Here is a 23140-nt window from a genome sequence, read left to right as displayed (position 1 = left end):
TGGCCCAGTGAATTAAGAAGAAAAGGGTGGAGTTGTATTTCTGCTTGATTTCAATAAATAAGAGCATCATAATGTGTGGCTGTCACACAGTACAGAGTTCTACTAAAAAGTCATTAGGCAGCTGTATCAGCCCCAAAATAAACTTGGGCAAAAAAAAATTTTTGTTTTTTTTTCATAAATGTCTTGTTAGTAAACATTGATCTTAAGTTATTAATTTCACATTAAAATGAGGAAACACTTATTTTAGAGTATAGCAAGTTCTACTAAATTCTTTCCATCTAATTATTAGACCTAGAAGGGAAAGACAGGTGGAGCTGACTGACTTAAAAGTGGGGAAAAAAAAAGGCTTTTGTTCCATATCTTCTGTATCTGCATTCCTGTACTCCAAAAGCCTTGATACCAGCAGAGGTATTTGCAGTATTATCAGGTAATCTTAAACATTACCTGATCTAGATGGTGCTTCTTTGCAAGGAGAAAAGTTGTTTAACTTGAGGGTTATACAGGGTGCAGCTGACTGCCAGGGAAGTTGTGCAGCTTCTGTCCTCAGAGTTTTTTATGACCAGATTAGATAAAACCCTGAGCAACCCATTGGGATGTCATGGCTGACTCTGCTTTGATCAGAGATTGAGCTGGTGACCTCCTCAGGTCTCTCCCAGTCTTACCTTCCCTTTGGACCCCAGCAGCTGACTGTGCGTAGGCTGGAGGGGACAGGCCATCCTCCCTGAGCAGTCAGTGCAGCTGCCGCTCCCAGCAATGTTTTCTCTCTCTGGTTTTGGCGCCTGCTTTTAGGTCAGTGGGCAAAAGGCAGCTAAGCTTCCCCTGCTGGGCAGGGATCAGGATGCTGCTAGGAGAGTGGAAGTACTATTGCCTGGCTCTCTTTTTAAGTCCCGGCCTGTTAAAAGGCCTGAAGATTTGGTCTAGAAAAGATACAGCTTTTCCTAATTCCAGGGAAGAGGAAGGGAGCTGCAGCAGGCTTTGGCAGTGAGGTTAAACTTCTCAGACCGCTTGCTTTCCTCTGTCTTGGAGGGGATGCTTGGAAGTGTGTCAGTTCCATTAAATACCTAAAACTCCCCTTGTCAATGAGCTGAAAATTGTCTCTGTGTCGCTGGGACCATCCATTATCTTTCACACTCCCTGGAGACCCTTTTTCAAAGTTCTTCAGTGTGAAGGCCTGGATTTTAACCGGTGCTCTGCTTACATTTACAAATCATTTAAAACAACAAGTGAAGCTGGATTCCATGGACATTGCTGTGCCTGTCTGTTCTAGGCCAGACCTGTGTTGATATCAAAGACAACATTGTGGATGAAGGCTACTACTTCACTCCCAAGGGGAACGATCCCTGTTTGAGCTGCACGTGTCACAACGGGGAGCCCGAGATGTGCGTGGCCGCCCTGTGTGAGCGGCCCCAGGGCTGCCAGCAGTACCGCAAGGACCCCAAGGAGTGCTGCAAATTCACCTGCTTGGACCCAGGTATGACTCTGGTGCTACAGTTTTGTCAGTAAAAATCAGCTGAGTGCTCAACTTGGGTATCTTTGGGTATAGCTTTGTTTGAAACAACACATCCTTGCAGTGCCTCTGTGGCAATGTTCCTCACTCGGGGCTCACCAAATGTGGTCGTGTTCACAGGGGTCCCAGGATGAGGGAAGAGATGAGAATCTTGACTCCATGTTTCAGAAGGCTGATTTGTTGTTTTATGATATATTAAAAAAATGATATATTAAAACTATAATAAAAGAATAGAAGAAAGGATTTCATCAGAGGCTAGCAAAGAAAGGAAAGGAATGGAATGATAATAAAGTCTTGTGACTGACCAGAGAGTCTGAGACAGCTGGACTGTGATTGGACATTAATTAAAAACAACCACATGAGACCAATCAAAGATGCACCTGTTGCATTCCACAGCAGGAGATAATTATTGTTTACACTTAATTTATGAGGCCTCTCAGCTTCTCAGGAGAAAAATCCTAGCAAAAGGATTTTTCATAAAATATGTCTATTACATGCCTCTACATTGCTGGGTACAACCACCCTGTGGGGAAGGGTCTGAAATCATGGGAAACACTTCAGACTGTGGCTGGTAAAAATGAATTATCCCTGATGCTCCTTAGAAAGGAGAAGCAGTAGTTTATTTTCAGTTTGGAGGGGGATGATACTGTGGGTTTTTAGTAGAGCATCTGGTACATTTCCTTTGTCATGTTTAGTTGTCATGAAAACAAAACAGTTTTCTCTTGAGCACTAATTAAGCATATTTTTCTGGTCATGAGCATATTTATGTGTGTGGAAGTGTTCATGCAGGGATCATGTGGGAAGCAGAGGTTTTAAAATTAAATAGAGTTTCAGTAATAATCAGGACCTACAACCTAATTATTTGATTTCGCATATCAGTAGAGGTTTTTGTTTTGGATTGATTAAATCAATGAAGTTGACTTTGAACTGTTTGTCAGTCAATGTTTTAGGGTGCAGATTTTGGGGAGGTTATTTTTCTGTACAGAAAAGGAATTTAGCTTGCTTGGAGTTCACTGTGAGAGCGGTCAGATACTGGAGTAGATTGTGGAATTGTCTTCTGTGCAGATATTCAGTGCCTGGTTGGACTTTGTCCTGCACAGCCTGCTCTTGCTGATGCTGCTTGAACAGGAGTTGGACTAGATGATCTCAGGATGTTCCCTTTAACCTCAGCAATTCTGTGATATTGGTTTTACTGGTATTTTAAAAGAACCTAATCTTATCTGAGTGCATTAAGAAACTATTTTTCTGAACTCCTGTGGAAAACACAAAAGGTCAGCTCTTCCATCAGAGGCTTCTATTTCAATCTGTTACAAATAAAGGGGTGCTTATTTGCTTCCAAATTTGCAGTCTTATTGGTCCTAACTAGAGAGATTAATCATTAAAGGCCACTCTCTCTCCTTGTGTCACATTTGTTCTGAGCTTTAAGCTGAACAGATGTTTGCAGCTGGCATGGCAGATCCGCAGTGAAAGAGTGGGGAAAAAGCAGGAGTCTTCCTCCAACTCTTATCAGCTGAGTTAAGACTTAGGCTTCACTTTTTTTATCTTCAGGACCAGTGTCAGCAAAGCATCATCCAGCAGACAGGATCAGATGACCTGGGATAACCTCGTGTCATGTTCTTTAATCCTTGCTCATTGCTGTGGGTCTTAACTATTTCATGAATCCTGATTTGAAGAGTGTATTTTACCACATCCTTTCTCATCCTTAAGCTCTTCTTCTGTATTGATGCTAAATGAGACTCTTTCATTATACTTTTGCTTGAAGTGTTCTGGTGGATTTTTTAGAAACTTAGTTTTTTAGAGAGGAATTATCAAGCAGTCATCCAACTTCTTTCATCATGAAGTTGCTTCAGCTAGTGATAAACACTGAAAATTTTAAATTAAACATTTCAGTTTTCCTTCAGGGTGGTTATAAATGACTATTCCAGATGACAAAAATTAATGAATTACTTTCTTTAATCAGCATGTATTTATCTTTGTCTGATTCTTTCATGTATCTTCCCTAAGTTCTGTTACAAAGGAAAGAAAACAGTTTACTAATCAACAGTAAGTAAATTAATCACCCAAGGAGAGACCTGGGAGAAATAAATCCTGCTGTTGGGTTGGCAGGTAATCAGCTCTTGCAGCGTGAGTGGGTGAGCAATGATTACAAGTGGTAACAAATATTACTCAAGGACTTGGTAGTAGGGGGATTTTTCAGTGGTAGGAGTAAGCTGAGCAATCCCAGCTATACTCAGTTAAAAGATGCTTCTCATTTAGCCAAAGATAAACAGCAGAGGAGTATTTTGAAACCAAGGTAGTCTGTCTATTGCTACTCCATGTTGTGGTAGAAAATAATTTTTCTCTTATGGCTCTTGTTAAGACAGACCTGCAACTGTGAAAAGGTAGTAGAAGAAATAAAATACTTGGAAAGAACTGATGTGCTGAAGCTTTTCTAGTGACTGAACTGGTGCAGTTACAGGGCACTACTGAGGGTAAAACCAAGTTTTCTGAAATAATTAATTTTGTATTTTTGTGGGCTTCAGGTGTCTTTGGTGATCTCAATCCCACCCTAGAGTCCATGCCCACTTCCTGCCACACATTTTTACACCTGCACTGTACTGTGATGTGGTTCTTTCTCACAGAAAAGCGCTGCCCTATCTCCACCTGGCTCCTCTTCTCCAGACAAATCTTGTTCCTTCTCATGGCATGTTAATACCAATAGTCCTTGGTTATTAACAACAATTCTTGTCTCTGTTGTTACTAGCAGTCCTTGGCTGGCTCCACAGCCACCTGGTTGTTGGTGTTTGAGACATACACATGAGCCCCTTATCTGGGAATTGAGAGATCAGAAGGATCCCGCTTTGGGCTCCTGTTTATAGGGTCACAAGAGAATGGGCACTAGTTGTAGTAATTTTCCATCCTGGCTACAGTTTGAGTCAGTAACTTTCTTTGAAGGTGCAATAACAAAAATACCACTCCAAGTGGATTGTTATTCAGGCAAAAAGAAAAAAAAGAGTTTCCAAGGCTGTTCATTAAAAACCAGATGTTCTTTAGATACCTGTTAGTTCCTGGGAACAGACAGTGTTTCTGATAAGCTCAAGAGGGCTTAGCCTAAGTGCAACTCATCAAGGTCTGATGAGCATTTCTCAGATCGTAGTGCAGCCTGCAGAGGGGGATGCACCACCAGAACCCATCCCATGACTAAAGTCAGCTTCTCTGGGCCTCTGCACCTATGTGAATGTATTTTACTAAAGGCACTTCAGTGTTACTGACAGCCTTGAGTATTCTGCAGGGGTGATGGAGTCGGTGTGGCCGTGAGATGGAGGAGGAGCAGGGGCAGGTCTGTGGTGTTCAGGAGGCTGTGCTGGTTGGAGGTGTGTGAGTGCAGCAGTTGAAGCTCTGTCAGTGGTACTTGCTAAAGGGTTTGACAGCACCCAGGCTGTTGTGCTGCACAGCCGGATCTGAGAGGATGTAATGTTCGAGCTCTATGCGTGGTGCACTATTAAATGGATTCCTTCTTGGCAAGGAGGTGTTACATAATAAATGCCAGCCTGTTAGCCATGGACTGGAATGATACAAATTAGGTGGATTTTTCTGTTACTAGCATATGTAGCAAACTAATACTTAAAATTTTTGTGAGGCTTTTAGCCTTCTTTTATGAGGAATCTTTGCTAAAACTTCAGTTGCTGTTAGTGAAAGGAAAAGTATGGAGTGGGTGTGGAGAGGTGGCCAGGACGTGGCTGGTTCCTCTGGTAGTGACTGGGAAGAGAGGCCCTCCCTGCTGGTGTTGGTGTCCTGTAGCAGCAGGTGACCACGTTGTGAAGCCACCTCATCTGTTTCTTACCCACCCCTAACCCGGGTGTGTTTCTCATTCAGAGCTCTTCAGTAGAAGTTAGTGCAAAGAACACAGTACATCATCTTTAGGTCGTTTTTGTTTGTGTAGAGTAGCTGTGTGTGCATGTGCTGCTTAGGCATAACCAAGGGGGATTAGTTGAATTGTGAGAAATTAATTCCTCTCGTGCCTGGTGCTGGGAGTACAGTGGTAATTTGTTCACAAGAGCCTTCCCTGTGTGGGGCTGGTTAACAATGGGATAGAGCTCTCAAAGTTCTGAGCTCCTGGGTCTGTTTCTTGTTCTGCCACTTGCTTTTGGTATGACTCTAGGAAAAGGTTTAATTCCCATTCACCTTAATCTCTTCAGTTCCTGAGTGATTATTACCATGTTCCAATCACTTAGTGGTGCTGACCAGTGTACTGGTGACATGTGGAATTTAGATAGCCACATCTGAGTGACAGTGACAATGTTCAGAGATTTTTTTAGTGGAAATGGAAGGGTTAGGATGTTCAGAAATTATGTAGTGTATATATATGCTAGTTCTCAAGCCTTTTCCTCTTTAGTATAATGTGATCAGCCATGCAAGGGAAACAAGTGGATGTGCAAAATGCCACTAACCTTTCTTTTTTCCAATTTTCTGAGGCCCAAAGCCTTCAACGTTTTGCCCCTTTTCCCAAGGAAGATATTCTTAGAAACTTTCAGATCTTCTTGCAGTAAAAAGATAAATCACCTGATGATTCATGATTTTCTTATATATTTGGAATACGGAGAAGCGTTAAACCAGGCTAATGAATCTCCACTCTACGTTTATCTCTCCGTTACTGACAGAAGAGCATCAAGAGAAATGAAGCTTGAACAAAAATAACAGGCTGTTTTTCTATGTTTGATGAACAGATGGCAACAGCCTGTTTGACTCCATGGCCGGTGGAATGCGCCTGATCGTGAGCTGCATCTCCTCCTTCCTCATCCTCTCCCTGCTGCTCTTCATGGTGCACCGGCTGCGCCAGAGGCGGAGAGAGCGCATTGAGTCTCTGATTGGAGCTAACTGTGAGTATCAGCTCTCTCCTTGTGCTGGATATTGACACATTGGGGTATGGAAAGGGGAGAAATGTCATTGTCTTGCTTGACTGTGCGTGTGTCTTGGTGGGGGTCTTCAAACTTTAACTTTTGTAGTGGATGATGGAAGAATATTTTTGTTTGTATGTGCTCCAAATCTGAAATATCTTCTGTGTGAACAACAGTCTGTAGTTTGAAGAGGTTACAGTCAAATTTAGATGTGATGCAGGACAAACAGACTGGGAGCAGGTGGGCCTGGGTATTGTGTAATTGCAGCAAGTTGACTTGGATGGGTTATGTAGACTTTTCTAGGTCTTCAGGAGACCTGAGTTGCTGGGGTGTGAAAAGTGGAAAAAAGTGTTGACATCTGACTTAAACTGAAGAAGACAGCACGAGATAAAGTCACTTACTCCTTTTCCTTCTCTTGAAATAGTGCACCATTTCAACTTGGGCCGCAGGATGCCTGGTTTTGATTACGGTCCCGATGGTTTTGGAACTGGCCTTACTCCACTGCATCTTTCAGACGATGGGGAGGGTGGAGCATTTCATTTTCATCATCCCCCTCCACCCTATACTGCTTACAAGTACCCAGATATTCAACATCCTGATGACCCACCTCCTCCTTATGAGGCTTCTGTCAATCCAGACAGCATCCTTTGTTCCACTCCAGGTATGCAGACAATAATTTCTCTTTTCTCCCACTTTTTCATTTTGGCTAGAGGATGGATGTTTTTAAGCTATAATCGTGTGTTTTAGCTATTGTGAGGGAAAAAGACATTTTACCAAAAAATCTCCATTTTCTGTGATGGACAAGTCTTTTGTTAAAATGTATCATTAAGTTTGGTTTTTCTCAAAGGTTTTTGAATCACCTAAATTAGCAGTGGAATCCAATCTGTAAACAGTTTACCTCTTAAACCTTACCTATTTTTGAGCCTAACCTTGGATGGATTAGCTGGTTACCTTTTTTCTAACATTCTGCTACCATTTTTGGCCTTTTGAAGGTAGGTTGATAGAGTTTGGTATTAAGAAGTAGAACAAATGTCAAGTACAAGAGATTCTGGATAAAATGTATCCAGCCTCTTCTCTCCTCCCTGCTTCCCCCACCCACACCCCCTAAAAATTGACCAAAAATACCACTGTCTAATGATTCACCCAGTGCTCTTCAGTTTTGCAGCTGTGATATTCACATACTGTAGAAATCATTCCAATTTGAGATTTTATAGCAGCATATTTCACAGGATAAGTGAGCCTGATTAGTGCAAGCATCTTATTTATATGTCAAAGTTTTATTTTTGTTATACAATTTTCCTCTTTTGCAGTCTCATCTTGTTGTGCATTAGCTCAAAACCAGGAAAAACTCAGAGCTCCCAGAAATATGGATCATAAATCTGTTTGGGAATGTGAAATGGTAAACTCCACGTTCTGATTCTGCTTGGTTTTTTGTCCTTTGCAGATGGAGTTCTTTCTCAGGCTGTGCAAAGCAGTCCTCCATCACTAGGAAACTGTGATGTATCCCCACAGCTGACAGAGGGGTCGCTTCCTCCCTCAGTTGGTCCTTCTCCAGTGGAGCTGGAAGACTCTGCTGACAGCAGCACCTTTCTTGTCCCTCCTGACACACCCATAAATGAAAACACCCCAGCAGAAACTTTGACAGGCAGCCGCCACAGCCACTGTTCCCTCAACACCATTGTATAAAGGAGTGAAACGCCCAGCACCGCTCAGAGTTTTAGCAACTGTTTGCACAGACAAACACTAATCCGTGGCTTGAACTTCAGAAGGAATCTCCACTTTGTTTTTCAAATACTGCTTTTATGTTCTAGATTAGGATCGTGCCTCTCGTTTTTTGGCTGTCGTTATTCACTCACTAATCAATTTGTCCTGTAAATATGGATTGTACAACTGCTCTTTTTTTCCATTGGCTATGGAAAGGAGAGCAGAGAATTCCTTTGACTTCTGAGGAGGTGAGAAGTATGGGTAGTTTGGGTTGTTGGTTTTTTTTTTTTTCTTAACCTGAGAGGAATCAAAATCTACATCAGAAAAAAGCTGCTTGGATTTGGCTGGATACCACTGGACCCAGGAAACAGACAATGGAAAAGAAGGGTGGGGGCAATCACTGTTCAAGCAGAGAAGATGGAGCTGCAGAGGAGGGGGCTGGGGGCCTGTTTTATGGAGTGGGACTCATGCCATTAAGAGTTACACTGTGTAAAACACAGTGCCTTGATCAGAACACCAGAGGAGCTGGAGCAGGAATGATCTACGCAATATGTGACAAATGGGTACTGAGAAAAACAGGATTTGCAATTACAGTTATTTGTTGTATTGTTGGATAAACTTCTGGCCCACGAAGAAAACTGGGTCTGTGTGATGTCCCTTTAGTGGAACCCTCACGTGTGTTAGGAAGTATTTTAGGGAAGAGATGGGGGCAGTTAACTTTATGCAGCCTGAGTTCACTGTGTGAAGCCCCTGTTTGTTCTAATCCCATAAGTAAGATCAGGGTATTTTCTTTGTGATTTAACTTCTTTACAGTGAATGGTTGCACAAAATTGGCCTAGATACAAGACCACTGTTCCTGCTTTTCTTATTGCATGCTATATTTAGCATGTGTGTTCCCTCCCCTTCATTTCACTTCTTTACAGTTCTACAAATACCACTTAAAAATGGTGATCAACATGTGCTATAGGTGATGTTTAATTCTAATTGGACACCTCTTCCTTATCTCAGTCCCATAAATAGCCAACCCTGTTCTGGAGATTTCCCCTGTGCCCCTCAAGCCATTTATCCAGGTCTCACAAGGGGTTATAATGAGGTTAGTGTACTTAAATCAATAAAGCAGTTTGCTTCAGTCTGATATGTCAACTTAAATTTCCCCCTTGTATTGAACTCTTTAAGCTAAGTTAATTTACAGATGGCAAAGATTCATTCAGTCCCTCACGATACCCAAAGTCAAGCGCTGTTGGTTTTGTTAATGAGTATAAAATAATCTTTACAGGCAATTTTAAATTTAAGTTTGGATTTCGGTGTACAAATAGTTTACCCTTTTCTCCCCTACTCCCATTGCCTCTGCTTCTCCTTGACTTACTGTAATAGTCAGCAGATGAGATGAATTTTAAGGAAATTGTAAAGAATGCCTCTTGTGAGTGGTCGGTCTCCTGTTACCTTATGAAGGGTACAAGCCTAGAGGGACAGGAAGAAAGCACTGCATGGGGCTGTGTATGTGATCTATTTTTCTAGTAATGATGAGAAATCATACTTGTATGACAAATCCTAACCCACTGTTGTGGTTTCCCAGTGCAGCTGACTCTTTCCCCACGGAATATGCTGCTACTTTCCATTCCCTGTCTTGCCTATAGGCTTATACTGTACTTGGGGATTGGTCTTGACAGTTCAACTCGTTTTGCACAGAAAACTGTGAGTTTGGTTATCGAGGTCGTATCTGGTGTCTCGACGTGCAGACACTGCAGACAGCCCTGACTCCAGCGAGAGCGTGAATCACAGTTCTGGGAGCGCTGCTGGCACACGAGTGGGAGGAAGCACTGGTAGGAAGCCTCTCTCTGCCTGGAGCTGTTCCACCACCCCATCCTGCTCTCTGCTGTGCCTGGCTCCAGCAGCAGTGGTACGAAACGAGAGGAGCAGTTCTCCACTCTATGGGATCTCTGACCGAGTCCTCTCCGAGTTCCAAGTCCTGGTCTAATGAAGTGGATGGATAGCAGTAGTCAGAACCATGCATACAAATTATTGAGCATTTCTGAAGTATGAAAATAAAACGGGTTTTGTGCATTTTTGAGCACATTCATACGTTTTATACATTGTATGTACTGATTTTTCTTTAGTTTTATAGGTACGAATGTGTGTGTGCGTGTGTGTGTTTCTGGGTGGTGATATATATATATATATATACACACACACACATATATATATATATATATATATATATATATCTATATATATATATATATATATCTATACATACTGTAGACAGTAACCTTTGTGCTGCGTCCAGCTAGGTGAAGCTAAGCCCTGAGATAGAAATTAGGCTCTAGGGTTAATACTTCTCTCAAGCTGGCTACACTCTCTTGTAGGACAGGCTGTGATAGTGTACACTTAAATAGGATGCAAAGTCTATGCTACTGCAATCTGTTCCTGAAAAATACTTTGTTAGCAGTGCAAAGTAGAAAATTTCCAATTTCTTTTGAAGCCAGATGGAGTATTTGTTCTTTGTACTATCCTAGCGCAATAACAAAAAGCCTTTGGGCTTGGTTCAGTCTCTGAGGCTGTATTTTGTGGCTGAGGTGAACAGATACCTTACCTCACACTTCTCCTAACACTGCGGGAATCTGTTCAATACTTTTGTATTTTACTTCTGGTTCTGTGGTGAATTTTATTTGCAAATAAGCTCAGTTACAACTGGCAACTTCATTGTGGCTCCTGGTTGTAGCTATTCCAAATGGAGGCTTCTTTGTAGAAACCTCAGTGTGATTATTTTCCCCATTGCTTCTGAGCCTTTCCCACTTGTATATTGGCAGGAGGCTGCTATTTTCTGTTTTCCCCTATCCTTCTTCATCTTAAATGTAAACAAGGGAAACTCTGCCTTGAATGGAGCAGCTCACTAAGTACAGCTCATTTACCTCTCAGTGAGCTTCTAATTTGGCAATAAAATTGTCATTTCCCCCTCCCTTTTAATGTAGCTTTTTCACATTAAGTACTTTCTCTTGGAGTAAGAGCCTTTGTAGCAGAAAATGTCTCAACTACTCAGACTGCTGGAAAAACTTGGGAAGAGTTAAGAGTTTTTTTGGCAACAGTGGACTCCTCAGGAAACCCTCCTTGCCCTTGGCAAGGTGACTGGTGGGCAGTTTGTCCCGAGGGCTGATGACAGAGAGTTGGTGCTTGCCCAAGGAAAACCTCTCTGGTTTGATTGCCATTCATTTGATGAGATCTTTGGAGTTACTTTCTGCATTGATTTTTCCCCACTGCCATTCACATCTCTGGATGTTCTTCTTGACATCTGGTGCATCCTGAATGTCCCTGCAGCCCCAGCAGGGAGATGGCATTGCCACATGGTTTCCAGCAGCCTGTGGGAGCCCAGGGTGTGTTTTTCTTGGGCTGCCCTTGACTGCAGTTGTTGTCAAGTCCCAGCACTTGGTTCTGTACCGGGCTGGTCTTGTCCCACTGTGGCCTCAGACAAAGCTGCTCCTCAGCTTCCCTGTTCTGTGGTGCCATATTGAGGCCTCTGCTGTTCCCTAAGAGCAGCCCCAGACACTCTGGTTTGTCAGTGATGCCCATCCACAGTCCCACAGCAGCCTCTGGCTCTGTACTGGGAGAGTTCAGAGTTCAAATGTTACAGGGGTGGTGGGTTCTGTTGTGCAGGGTCAGCACCATCATTCAGGTGTGCAAGGAGCTTGTCTGTGTAGTGTTCAGTCCTGTTTACTTTGAGCCTCAGACTGTTCCTTCTGCCATGCACAGCCGGACACCGATCTAGACGAAATATGAAGTAGGTGGACATTTTTTTCTGAAGGCTGAATCTAGCAGTTGGTGGGTGCTCTGCCTCCACAGGTGCCATGGGGTGATGGCCTGTTTCAGTACTTGGGAAGAAAATGTTTTTTGTGACCAGTAATTATTACCATTCTTTTCCCATCTCATGTTAAATGAATTTGAACTTGGTACTTAAAGATGTTTTTATCTTTCAGTTGTGACTTCTCAGTGGCAAAACACTGATGTTTTAATGTTGCCTCGTACAATCCATAATGTGCATCTCTTTTTTTCAGTTGCTGAAACGTCTTTTTTATCCCTAGCTAAGGAACATGTAATATGCAGAAATTTCTTTTAAGTTTCCCTTGCAAGTTGGGAGCTGGACCATAAAATTAGAGCACTTGAGTGTAGAGGAGGTGAATCAAAGTTCATGTTTGCTTCTCATGTTCCCGAGTCCCAAGTGAAATAGGTGTTTCCTTGGAATAGATGCTTTCAGTGATGAAGATGTGCTTCCCCCTAATAACAGTCAGCATTGCCTGCCTGCTACGGTACCACATAGCTTTAATTTTCTAGGATGTGCCCCTCGAGTGTTGAGTGGGTCAGGGTTGCTGCCAGCAGAGGTGGCTGTGCTGCACCATCCCTGTGTGTTGGGCTGAGGGTGCCTGGGAGGCTGTGAGAGAATGAGACACTGCTTTGTACCTTCCTCTGGAAAATCATTTTAGCCAGCGCTGCACTTGCAGGCTTCTCCTGTGTAGTTGGTTTGTGACTGGACTTAACTGTGGCAGTGTATAAAAGATTTTGATATTCTGTGAAATACCATGTAGAATTTAAATTTGATACTATAATAATTGAGTCCCTGTGACACTGGTTTTTGTTTTTAACTTCTTTGGGGTTGGCACTAATCTCTTTTTTTTTTTCAAGATGCTGTGAGAAACATTTCATCCAAATGCCAAATAAATTGTGTTCTGTAAGAGAAATGCTGTGTTCCAATTGTGTCTCCTGATTTCTGCGTCGATGTGGTTGCCCAGTGTTGTGAAGGAGGGTTTTGTTAAATCACTCTTCTGAGCTGTGATCTTGCAAAAAGATCAATAAATGCATTTAACTTTGAGAAGGTAGTCTGCCAGAGTTCCTATGTGTACAGGTTCCAGTGGGATTCACCTGTATTAGTGTAATTTTAGGAAGGTCTTGAGTGTATACCCAAGAAAATGAAGTGCAGTGTATTCGTGCTGCTCTCCCCAACCCCATGGGAAGCTGCTGAGTCCAGGCGCCGGGGGTTCTGCAGAATGGAGAGGCTGGTGCAGACTCCCAGCTCGCTGTTTTTTCTCGAGCCGCCGGGCTCGCAGTGTTTGCAGCGGGCGCTGTCGCTGTGGGGCCAGGCATGGCCCCGCTCCTGTCCCGATGCCTGCAGAGGGCAGCTGCCACCGCAGCCGCTCCATGGCCCTGGCCAGCGCAGCTCCAGAGAGCAGCTCCATGGCCAGCGCAGCTCCAGAGAGCAGCTCCATGGCCAGCGCAGCTCCAGAGAGCAGCTCCATGGCCAGCGCAGCTCCAGAGAGCAGCTCCATGGCCAGCGCAGCTCCAGAGGGCTCCACGGCGGCTCCAGCCGGGCGGTGCTGGCTCAGCCGGGGCCGATGGGCGCAGCCCTTGCCCCGCTGCTGCTCTGGAGCGCCCGCGTCTCTCCGCAGCAGCTGCAGCACGAGGGGCTCCTCTTGGAGGGCTCAGTCTGGCCTGCAACACCTGGGGCTCTGCGGGTGCTGGGAGATGCCGTGCAGATACAACCTGCCCTTGCCTCCTGCCCCTTGCCTGGGGACAGGACAGCTCCTGTGGGGATTGTCCGAAGTGCCGCCAGGGCTCTCGGGCTCCCCGCCCTGACCCGGGGACACGCGTGTCCAGAGGCAGCTGTGTGTGCTGACCCTCGGCTGCTGTGGCAGGGCATTGCTGGGCAGCCTCCTGCTGTAAGCTCTTAGCAGCTTAAAATGCATTTTTCTGAGCGAGTGCTGAGCAGCTGTGCTGAGCGCGGCGTGTCCGGGGCGCTCAGCCCCTGGGAGCGCGCCAGGGCCGTGTCAGAGCCGCGCCGGGGCCGTGCGCTGGCACTGACCCGGGGGTGCCAGGCCCGGGGGGAGATGTCGCTGACCCCGGCGGTGGCGGGAGCGTGGCATGAATGAAGGGGCTGTGCAGCGGCGTGTGGCCAGAGCGCATCTGCCGGCCACAGTGCCTCCTTTGTGTGCCCCGGAGGGCCGGCCCCTGCTGCACTCCCTGCCCCGCTCCCGGCTTTCTTCCTGGGCTAGCACCAGCTTATTATGGGGATCAAAGATCAGAGTATTTACTGCCTGTGAACTTTGCCTCTCTTCGTGCACCCATGCCTGTGTGATGTGAACCACACTGTGGAGGCTCAAGTCTTGGTCTTACCACTGTCCCTGTCTGCCCGGGTCCCCGGCCAGGCTCCTGGGTGGCAGTGAAGGATTTACCTCCAGGAGCTGCTGGCATCTCTGCTTTGTGCTGGCACAGGGCTTGCTGATGGTGCACATGGTGGGGGTTCCCACCAGGGTGGCATCGTGCCCACGACCAGTCGATGGTTGCAGCTTAAGTAACTATTATCTTGCAGTGGTATTTTTCCCCTTATCATGGCTCTTGCCCTTGGTGCTGTGTGTGTCTGCAGGGACCCCGCCACCTCCTGGCTCAGAGGCAGCAGGCTGATGGACGTGGTGTTGCCCTATGAGGATGGCACAAAACTGCAGGATCAGCTGTGAGCTCACCACCAACGTGTCAGCAAGGCCATCAGTTTCAAGGCTTCATCTGGTTCCTGTAGAAACTGGAAGTTGCTCCTGCCTGGCACGAGTGCCAGCAGCCAGCCATGCAGCCTAGGGAGCAGTGCAGTGGGGATGGGTGGCAGCACGGTATGGCTGTGGTGCTGCCACTGCCTTTCTACATGCCTTGTAGATCCCACTGCTTCCTCACTCTGCTCCTGCTTCTTATGGGGGCTGTGCAGAGCTCCATACTCTGCTTTTGCTCCTCTTGCTAAAAATCACCACTAGAGAAGCCTGAAAACCTGAAAAAGTGTCCATGGGGCAATGAGTCTCATCTTCTGACCCCAGGAGTCTTGGGCTTCTCCCCCACTCCTGGCAACACAGGCTGTCCTGCTGTGGACGTGTAGGAAGAGGGATCACTTGGTGGGCTCGTGTTTCCAAGGGAGGTGCTGATTCCATGAGTGCCGGAGCAGCTCCTCTCTTTCCCAGCAACAATCGGCAGCCTGGGAGCTGGTGCGACCCTCTGCCGCACCTGCCCGCCCCTTGCGGCTCTCCGGAAGGATGACCGCAGCCCTCTGCAGACTACCTCATCCCTGGAGCAGGGGCCAAGTGTCAGCCACGGCACAGATCCAGCCCAGCCCAGGGGACACCTGTGCTGCCACCCTCCTCTGTGCCCTGCACCGGGGCCCAAACGTGGCTCGGGGCTGGCGCTGCCTGGGGGGGAAGAAGGTGCCCCAAAGAATCCCTGCTGAGGATTAGCCCGTTGTAGCATTGGCAGCCGAGCAGCTCTGCTGAGCCAGAGCCCATCCCTGGCCAAGCCGGCAGCAGGGGCCGCTTCCCGCTGGCCGGGCGCTGCTGCCGGGTTTGTTCATCCTGGCAGGGACTCGCCGGTGCTCCCGGCCAGGGCCAGCAAGGGGAGCTGCAGGCTGGGCCCCTTGGCCTCCTTTCCTCTGCTGCGTGAGCATGGCACGGATATTTAAGGAGAATGTGATAACACCATGCTCCTGTGTTCTCACCCCCTTCCTACCTACCTGCCTACCTGCTGAGATCCTGGCTCCTGTGGGACCTGCTGGACAGGTGCAATGGGATGGCATATGCTCCCTCTGTGCTGAGGAGCTGAACAGCTGCCTCCACCAGCACGGGATGCCTGCAGTGTGCTGTGGTGCTGCTCGGATGGGTGTGCAAGGCTTGTGCCCCAGCACTGCCCCATGGCTGTGAGAGCGTGAGCCATTGCAGCCTTGTGCCCTCTGGAGAGGAAAGGGCTGAACCTGCCCCAGCACTGTGCAGCTCCTTAGTGACTGCAGGGACTGAGGGTCACCATAGCGTGGCTGTCCAGGCTGCCTGGGCCCCGAGGATGGGGCTTCCAGGAGGTGCTCGCTGGCCTTTCTCCAGAGAGGGGCCTGTGCTTGCAGGCAGAAGTTGGGTTTGGTCTGTGGGTCCCCATGGCATCGCCTGCCCCTCATCAGGTGGGAACCAGCACGCTCAGACACGGGAGATGCAGGACCCGCTGCTGGCTGGGGAGTTCCCAGAGCTGGGGAGAGGGCATGTCCCACAGCCTGTGTCTGCAAGGAATGGGGAGGGGACGGGCCAAAGCTGCTGTCCCCAGCCCGATCTGCCTCCTGGCAGGCCCCCGCAGTCCATCTGCAGTCCCACACACTGTGCGGGGGCGGGCTGGGGCACAGCGGGGATGCCGCCGACCTCCAGCTTTGGGGATGGGGAGCGGGATGGCACCGGGAGATCCGGATGGATGGCACCCGTGGGCTCCGCCAGCCCCCGCTCGTCCCTGTCCCTGTCACAGGGACCCGGCGGGCGCGAGGGGCTGGCCGGGGGCCGGGCTCTCCCCGCTCCCTCCTAGCAGCCGAGGAGTTAAAAACTCAGCCCGGGTGATGAATATGTAAGAGCAGAGCCCAGGCTGGAGCCGAGCATCTCCCGGGCTGCGGGCGCTGCCAGCGCTGCCGCCCGCCCCAGCCCGGCACCGGGCGCACTGCGGAGGGACGGGACGGGACGGGGAGGTGCGGGGGTCCCCCCGCTGCCCCGCGCCGCCATGGGCCCCACCGGGCTCGGCATAACTTTCCTGGCACTGCCCCTCGTCGTGCGAGCGGCCGCGGGAGGTGAGCTGCGCCCGGGGCGGCGGGGCCGGGGGTCCCGCGGGCGGAAAGGACGGGGGCGCGGGGTTGGGGGGCTTGGGGGGCGCGGGGCTGGGGGGCGCCGCTTTTTCCATTCCCTTCCCACGTGTCGAGGGGTGATGCGGGCTGAGGGGTTGGCAATAGGGGCTGGGGGACCCAGCCTGTCCCAGGACCCTCTCCTGCCCTCCCACCGGCCCCTCCCGCTGCTGGATGGCCCCGAGTGCTGCCGGCCTCGGGGGGGCTCGAGGTGGTGGGGCCACGGCCCCCTTGGGACAGTGGGGTCTTGGGCTTCAGCCCATCCGCCCCACAGACCTGCGCCACCGGGAAGCACCAATGAGGACGAGACCTCGGAGCGAACGGGCGCTGCCGTCCCGGGCCGCTGGGCGCTCACCTGCATCCGGGCCAGGCTGGGGCGCCCGGCGCTACCTTGGCTCCTGCCGGAGGATGCTCGAGGGCTGGTGCGTGCAGGTCTGAGGATTTCTCAGGAGTTCTTCTTGCCCCTGGACCCCAAGATCCCTGCTCTGGGAACCGTCAGAGTCCTGCCTGCTCTGTCCCACTCGCAGTTCTCCTCGGGGGCTGGTGCCTCCTGTACCACTGTAGTGAGACTGTGGATGCAGTGCCGCAGGCTGGGGCATTGAGCAGCACAGGTGGAGGCTGGCAGGGCTGCCTTTGTCCTGCTGCTCCGAGCGGCTGTGGCTGGCACGAGAGCGTGGCTCGGCTCGCCTGCAGCCGGCCCGCTGGCATCGCCCTCGGCCATCAGCAGGGACCCTTCCCGTGGGCTGGGCCCGGGCTGCACCGGCTCTTCTGTGCCTCCTGCCAGGAGCAGAACGGGCAGCTGAGGAGGGAAGGGGTGCCCTGCATCCCCTCTGCAGAGCTGATGGCCCTGGGTGGGCGTGCAGCCAGCAGAGCAGGAGGGGGGCTTGCTCGGCATCCCCTCGGCGTCCCTGCACCTGCTGCGCCAGCCCTTGTCATGGAGCCCGCGGTACCCAGCGCCACCCGAGCGCTGGTGGCAGCTCGGCAGCTCGGGCTGAGGTGGCCCTGAGTGACGGGGCCGGCCACCATCCCCACAGCGTGGGCTCGGGCCTGCCCACCGCCCCCTGCTGCCGCTGCCAGCCCCGGGAGCCGCGGGGACACCGGTCACAGGGGAGAGGGACATGGGGCACGGCGGGGAGGGACACCGGGCACAAGGGAGAGGGACACCGGGCATGGCTGAGGCTGCTCTCCTCGGTTCCCGCTCGCCCCTGCTGTGGGGTGAGCCTTGCCTGCCCAGGATGGAAAAGGGGGGATGGCTCCTCGAGAGCTGGGGAAGGAGCACAGTGAACAGGAGGTTTGGCTGCCTTGGAGCAGCGATACTGAGGGAGGTTTCCCTGTGAAGCGTGTGGGGGAGGCAGGGAGGGTGTGAAAACACAAGCGCCAAAAATAACCGTGATGAACACCAGTGTTGGCGGGACCCCGGGCTGCACTGGGGGATGTCCTCATTGTCGGGGGGTTGGGCATGGCCATAGGTGGGTTTGGGAAAGGGTGCCTGTCTCCATCACCTGCCCTGAGCTCTCCTTTCTCCTGCAGGGCAGTGGTGTTACGACTCACAGGACCCCCGATGCGGTGAGTGGTGCCAAGTGTGGGTGTGTTGGGGTTGGCCAGGGCTCAGACCCTCCTGTCTCCCCACAGGGCCCAGCTGAGAGCACCCTGGGCAGCATCAGCAAGGCCCAGTGGGGAGTGTGGCATGGAAAAGGGTAAATCCCCCCATGGGAATGGTTCGAGGAGCTCCACTTTTGGGGGTGTTGCTGTAGGGACTTGACAAACACCTGAGCCCCTTGGAGCAAGTCAGCCCCAGCCCTCACCTCAGCCAGGTCCGGGTGCTCCTGGGACAGCACCAGCTTTCCCCCTTCCACCTGAAACAAATTAAGTCCAGGCTTTAAAATACTCTATTAGAAACCCCATGCAGTGTAGGCAGCACTGGGGCCTGAGGGTCTGGGGGCCCGACTGAGGAGGGACAGCTCCCTTTGAGCAGCCCTGCCTGGATGGGGAGGGAAGCATGGCTGGGGGCACTTTGTCTCAAAACACATAAATACAAATTACAAATAGCTTGTAAAAGGTTAATTAAAGATCATCAAGCATTTAATCAGCTGTTACGGCCCAGCTGTTTTATAGCTCTTGGGTTTCCATGCCCCGTGGCTGCTGAGCCTGGATTGCCGGGCTCGGTCTCACCCACTTCAACGCTGCTGGGTTGGCAGCGAGGGCAGGTTTTGGCAGGGCAGAGGGGCCGGTGGGAAGCGGCTGGAGCAATGTGGAGCTGGCTGTGTGCCTGCAGCAGAGCCATGTGGAATGGCCCCCCCTCATTGAAGGCACCTGGGAACCTGTGGGACCACCCAGTTACACCATGCCAGGAACCTGCTGGGATGGGGGCATAGCCTGGCTGCAGCTCCCAGGGCTGCCAGGCAAAAAGTTGCCTGAAGTAATGAGAGGAGAACATAAAGGGTAAGGGCTGAGCCCAGGGGGGCAGGATACAGCACACAAGTGTCTGTGGTTTGGTCTGCCCAAGAGGAAGGTAAATGTCAGAGCTGAACACTGGGGCACTGCTGGGGGAACAGTTCCCAAACCCTGGCTGTAGGCAAAGCCATGATGTGTGTGTGAGGAGAGCCAACAGTGCCTGCTGGGACTGCTGAGCTCCCCTGGGAATGGAGATGCCCCAGGAGGACAGGGCTGGAGACACTGAGGGAGCTCCTGTTCCCCAGCTGGGACTGAATACAGGTACTGGTGCTGCCCAGTGCTGACACCTCAATCCTGGGCTGCACCAGGAGGAGGAGTGGGGTGCCATGGCAGCCACACTGGAGCAGTGAACAGCAGGCTGGCTGGCTGGCTGCATCCTACAGCTGTGGGCTGCCACAAGGGTTGCAAGAAGAGGTGATGCTGGGGCAATGGGGCCAGCCACGTATATGGGTTGGTTGTGTGGTCCGGCCGTGGTGGCAGCCATGGGGACCCTGCTCACAGCCCCCAGGCAGCACTGTGGGTTTGCAGTGGGTGCAGTCAGCTGCCAGCACTGCTGTGTCCCCTCCCAGCTCCTGCCATGGTGACCTCCCCACCCCAGGAGCTGCTGATGGGCATCATGTGGTCACTCTGGAACACGTGTAGGATTTGCCCCAGGATGAGTTGTGTGGCCAGGTTGCATTGTCACCTGTCACAGCTGGACAGAACCAGTGTGAGTAGGTTGAACATGCTACAACAGGCAGAAGGGGCAGGGAGAAAAGCCTGCCCTTCACCAGCGTCAATGTGGACGCTGCTGCCAGGCTAAATATAGCCCCCAGCCCCTTGAGGAAATCCTGCTGAATTATGGATGAGGCTGCAATAAGCCCCTGCTCATCAATAGGAAGGAAACTTAGCTGGGCAGGAGAGCAGTTCCCATGGGATGCAAGGCCAGGCTGGCAGGGACAGCAGAGCTGGCTGGGGACACAGTCACCCATGGGCTTGTGTCCCCTTCTGGGGGCAGCGGTGGTTTGGTGGCTGCCCATGGTGCCCCTGCTCCTCCTCTGCAGGGCCCAGCCACTGGAAGGAGCTGAAAGCCACGTGTGGTGGCGACAGGCAGTCCCCTGTGAACATCGACAGGCGCCGGCTGCAGCGGGATGGTGGCCTCGGGGACATCCTCTTCGAGGGCTACGACCAGGCTCCCCCTGGCAAGTGGAGGCTCACAAACAATGGGCACACAGGTGCGTGCTGAAGCTGGGCACCTTCCCCTGTCCCAGCTCCCCAGGCACCATCCTGACTGGGGCCGGGCTGTGGTGCCACTCCTGGGTGCTGCAGGATCCCATGCGGATGAATGTTAGTGCTGGGATGAAGCCGGGGAGAAGGAGCTGTGCCAGGGCTGTTCCCCACCCCGAGCCTCCCCTCAGCCTGTCCTGCTGCCCTTGCAGTGATGCTGAGCCTGGCGGGCGAGTCGGCCTCTGAGCACATCACCGTCAGCGGGGGGGGCCTCCCCGGCCGGTACCGCGCGCTCCAGCTCCACTTCCACTGGGGCAGCCCGGCTGGGAACGGCTCCGAGCACACCCTGGATGGGCGCCAGCTCCCCATGGAGGTATGTGAGAAAAAACCCCCAGCACGTTCTGGGTTGCCCAAGCCCTTGGTGTGGTGGGAAGGGGAGATGCTGGGGCACCCCAAGGTTGTTGTGCAGCAGGTGATGGGGCTCTGTGACTCTGCACTGGTGGCATCAACAGTGCTTCTGTACAGGCACCTGGCTGGTGAAAAAGCAGCTGAAGTGAGACTTGAGGTGTTTCTTTACCATGCATGGGCCAAGCTGCTTCATCCAAGGCACTCAGTGGGGTTTGGGGGGCTCTGTGCCCTGCTGGGACCACACACTGAGCTAGTGAATGCAAGTGAGAGCAAGCAGGAGTGTGCTGTGCTAAGCACATTGGGATCCTTCTGGATGAAAGAGGCTCTGCGCCTCTAAAATATTCATTATCTGCCAGAGGAAAGCAGAATTTATGTTCTGTGTCTGGCGAGCACCCCGGAACTGCTGCCCCCCTTTTGCACACCCTTCAAAGAATGCTTGCTTCACTGGGGTTCTTTGATCCTCCAAGCACCCACTCCACAGATGTGCCAATAGGACCAGAAGGGCTTTACTGGGAGAGGTTGGCTCAGAGTCTGGCCAAGCTGGCTGGAAGGATCCATAGCAGAATGTCCTGCTGCCAGGGCGTTGGCTGGGGGCAGCTGCGCACATCTGCCTCCTCTGTGCTTTCCTCAGATGCACATCGTCCACATGAATGCCATGTACCAGACACTGGCAGAGGCCAAGGGGCATCCCAATGGGCTGGCTGTCCTCGGCTTCTTCTTCCAGGTGGGTCTGCAGGGGCCCTCTAGGACCTGGGTGCTGGCGGTACAGCTGGGTGAGCATTGTACGGATGTCCTGAAGGAGTGGGAAGGGGCAGGAAGGCTGGGTCAAGGCCAGGAGAGGCTGGGGAACGCACTGACTGCAAGAGAACCTGGCTGGGAACCTTCCCCAGTGCTCTGCAACAGGGGAGGCTGGCTCTGCCTGTGGTTGCTTGGCAGGACAGGATGACCCAGCTCTGCCCTGCTCAGGCTCTGCTTGAATTCAATCACTTGTTCTCCCCGGACACAGATCTCTGAAACCACCAACACCAACTACAACACCATCGTGGCAGGGCTGAGGAATGTCTCCCATGCTGGTGAGCCACCTCCTCATCAGGGCAGGGCAGGAAAGGGGAGACCCTTCAGTGGGAGGGCAGGGATGCACCCCAGTGGGTTGGATGGGGGAATTTGCCAATCTCTGAGCTCATCTGGGTTCATCTGCTGAGGGGAAATTGATGGGGGTGGCCTTGCTGTCCCCACCACATCCCTGGCAGGGGACAGGCTGAGTGCCCCGTCTTGCCGCACAGGGGACTCCGTGGATTTGGCCTCCACGTTCCGCCTGAGCACGCTGCTGCCGCCTGCCCCCCGCCTCTCGGGCTACTACCGCTACCAGGGCTCCCTGACCACCCCCGACTGCAGCGAGGCCGTGGTCTGGACTGTGTTTGAGGAGCCCGTGGAGATCGGCCGGGAGCAGGTACTGGCGTGCACAGCCCCACGGGCCAGCACCCCACAGGCTGGGTCCCCAGGGTGACCTCTCTCCTTGTCCTTCCTGACCCTAGAGCAAGAGCACAGGGAAAGTCATCTCTAGAATAATGCTCCTGGCAACTTGGCAATTAATTTTATGAAGGTTAAGTAATGGAGATGTGGCCACCTGCCAGTGGGGAGAAATCCCATCCATACTGCACTCCTGCCCAGCCTTGGCATTCAGAAAGAGAAATGGGAGTGAATCCGTTGAAGCTCAGTGGAGGCTCCAAGGAGATGGATGGATGCATGGATGGATGCATGGAAGGAAGGAAGGAGTTCTCCTCTGCTGGTCAAGCATTTTAGTAGATGTATTTTGTTGAGGGAGTCATGGGCCAGCCACTCTCTAAGTGCTCACTGCTGGCACCAAAACACAATTAGCTCCTTTAAAACTCAAGACCTGATCCTTGTAAGGACCGGCCTCTGTGCTTACCTATGGGTCTGGCTTCAGCAGAGCGCTGGGGGGTGGTGGGAGGACATCCACCGGTGTGGGGCCACGCCCTGGGTCCTGTGCCATTGGCAGTGGGGCAGTCTGAGGTGGGCTAATAGAGGGCAGGGGCCTGGGGTGCCTGGCAATGCAGCTGCCCACCCTCCCTCTCTCCTGCACAGCTGAAGGCATTCGTCAGCACCCTGCACTTCCCACTCGAGGGATCCACGCTCCTAAAAATGATCAACAACTTCCGCCCGCCGCAGCCCCTCCGCAGCCGCAAGGTCTTTGCCTCTCGGGGGGCCACAGCCAGCGGGGGGTCCCTGCATGGGGAACACCACCAGCTCCTCTCGGCCCTGCTCCCCCTGGCCCTGCTCAGCCTCTTCTCACCAGCCCCGTAG

General features: G+C 51.5%; 2 protein-coding genes across 3 annotated transcripts in view; both read left to right on the top strand.

The window, feature by feature from the left end:
* Positions 1-12817, top strand: part of DGCR2 (DiGeorge syndrome critical region gene 2) — a 45827-nt gene extending 33010 nt beyond the window's left edge. For both annotated transcript variants that reach the window (XM_030958686.1, XM_030958685.1), the window contains exons 7-10: positions 1268-1471; positions 6214-6366; positions 6809-7045; positions 7829-12817. In XM_030958686.1, the coding sequence (XP_030814546.1) occupies positions 1268-1471; positions 6214-6366; positions 6809-7045; positions 7829-8070 (836 nt within the window). In that variant the 3' untranslated portion in view covers positions 8071-12817. The remainder of the gene's footprint in view (positions 1-1267; positions 1472-6213; positions 6367-6808; positions 7046-7828) is intronic.
* A 3812-nt stretch (positions 12818-16629) lies between these two features.
* LOC115909593 (carbonic anhydrase 15-like) lies at positions 16630-23140 on the top strand. The gene is made up of 8 exons (XM_030959066.1): positions 16630-16696; positions 18278-18313; positions 20245-20415; positions 20620-20780; positions 21447-21539; positions 21822-21888; positions 22099-22265; positions 22922-23140. Exons 1-8 carry the CDS (start codon positions 16630-16632, stop codon positions 23138-23140), a joined length of 981 nt encoding a protein of 326 aa, XP_030814926.1.

The sequence above is a fragment of the Camarhynchus parvulus genome, chromosome 15, assembly GCF_901933205.1.
Source record: "Camarhynchus parvulus chromosome 15, STF_HiC, whole genome shotgun sequence".
NCBI classification, from domain to species: domain Eukaryota; kingdom Metazoa; phylum Chordata; class Aves; order Passeriformes; family Thraupidae; genus Camarhynchus; species Camarhynchus parvulus.
Note: the sequence above shows the minus strand (reverse complement) of the source record. Positions and strands in the feature narration are given on the sequence as shown.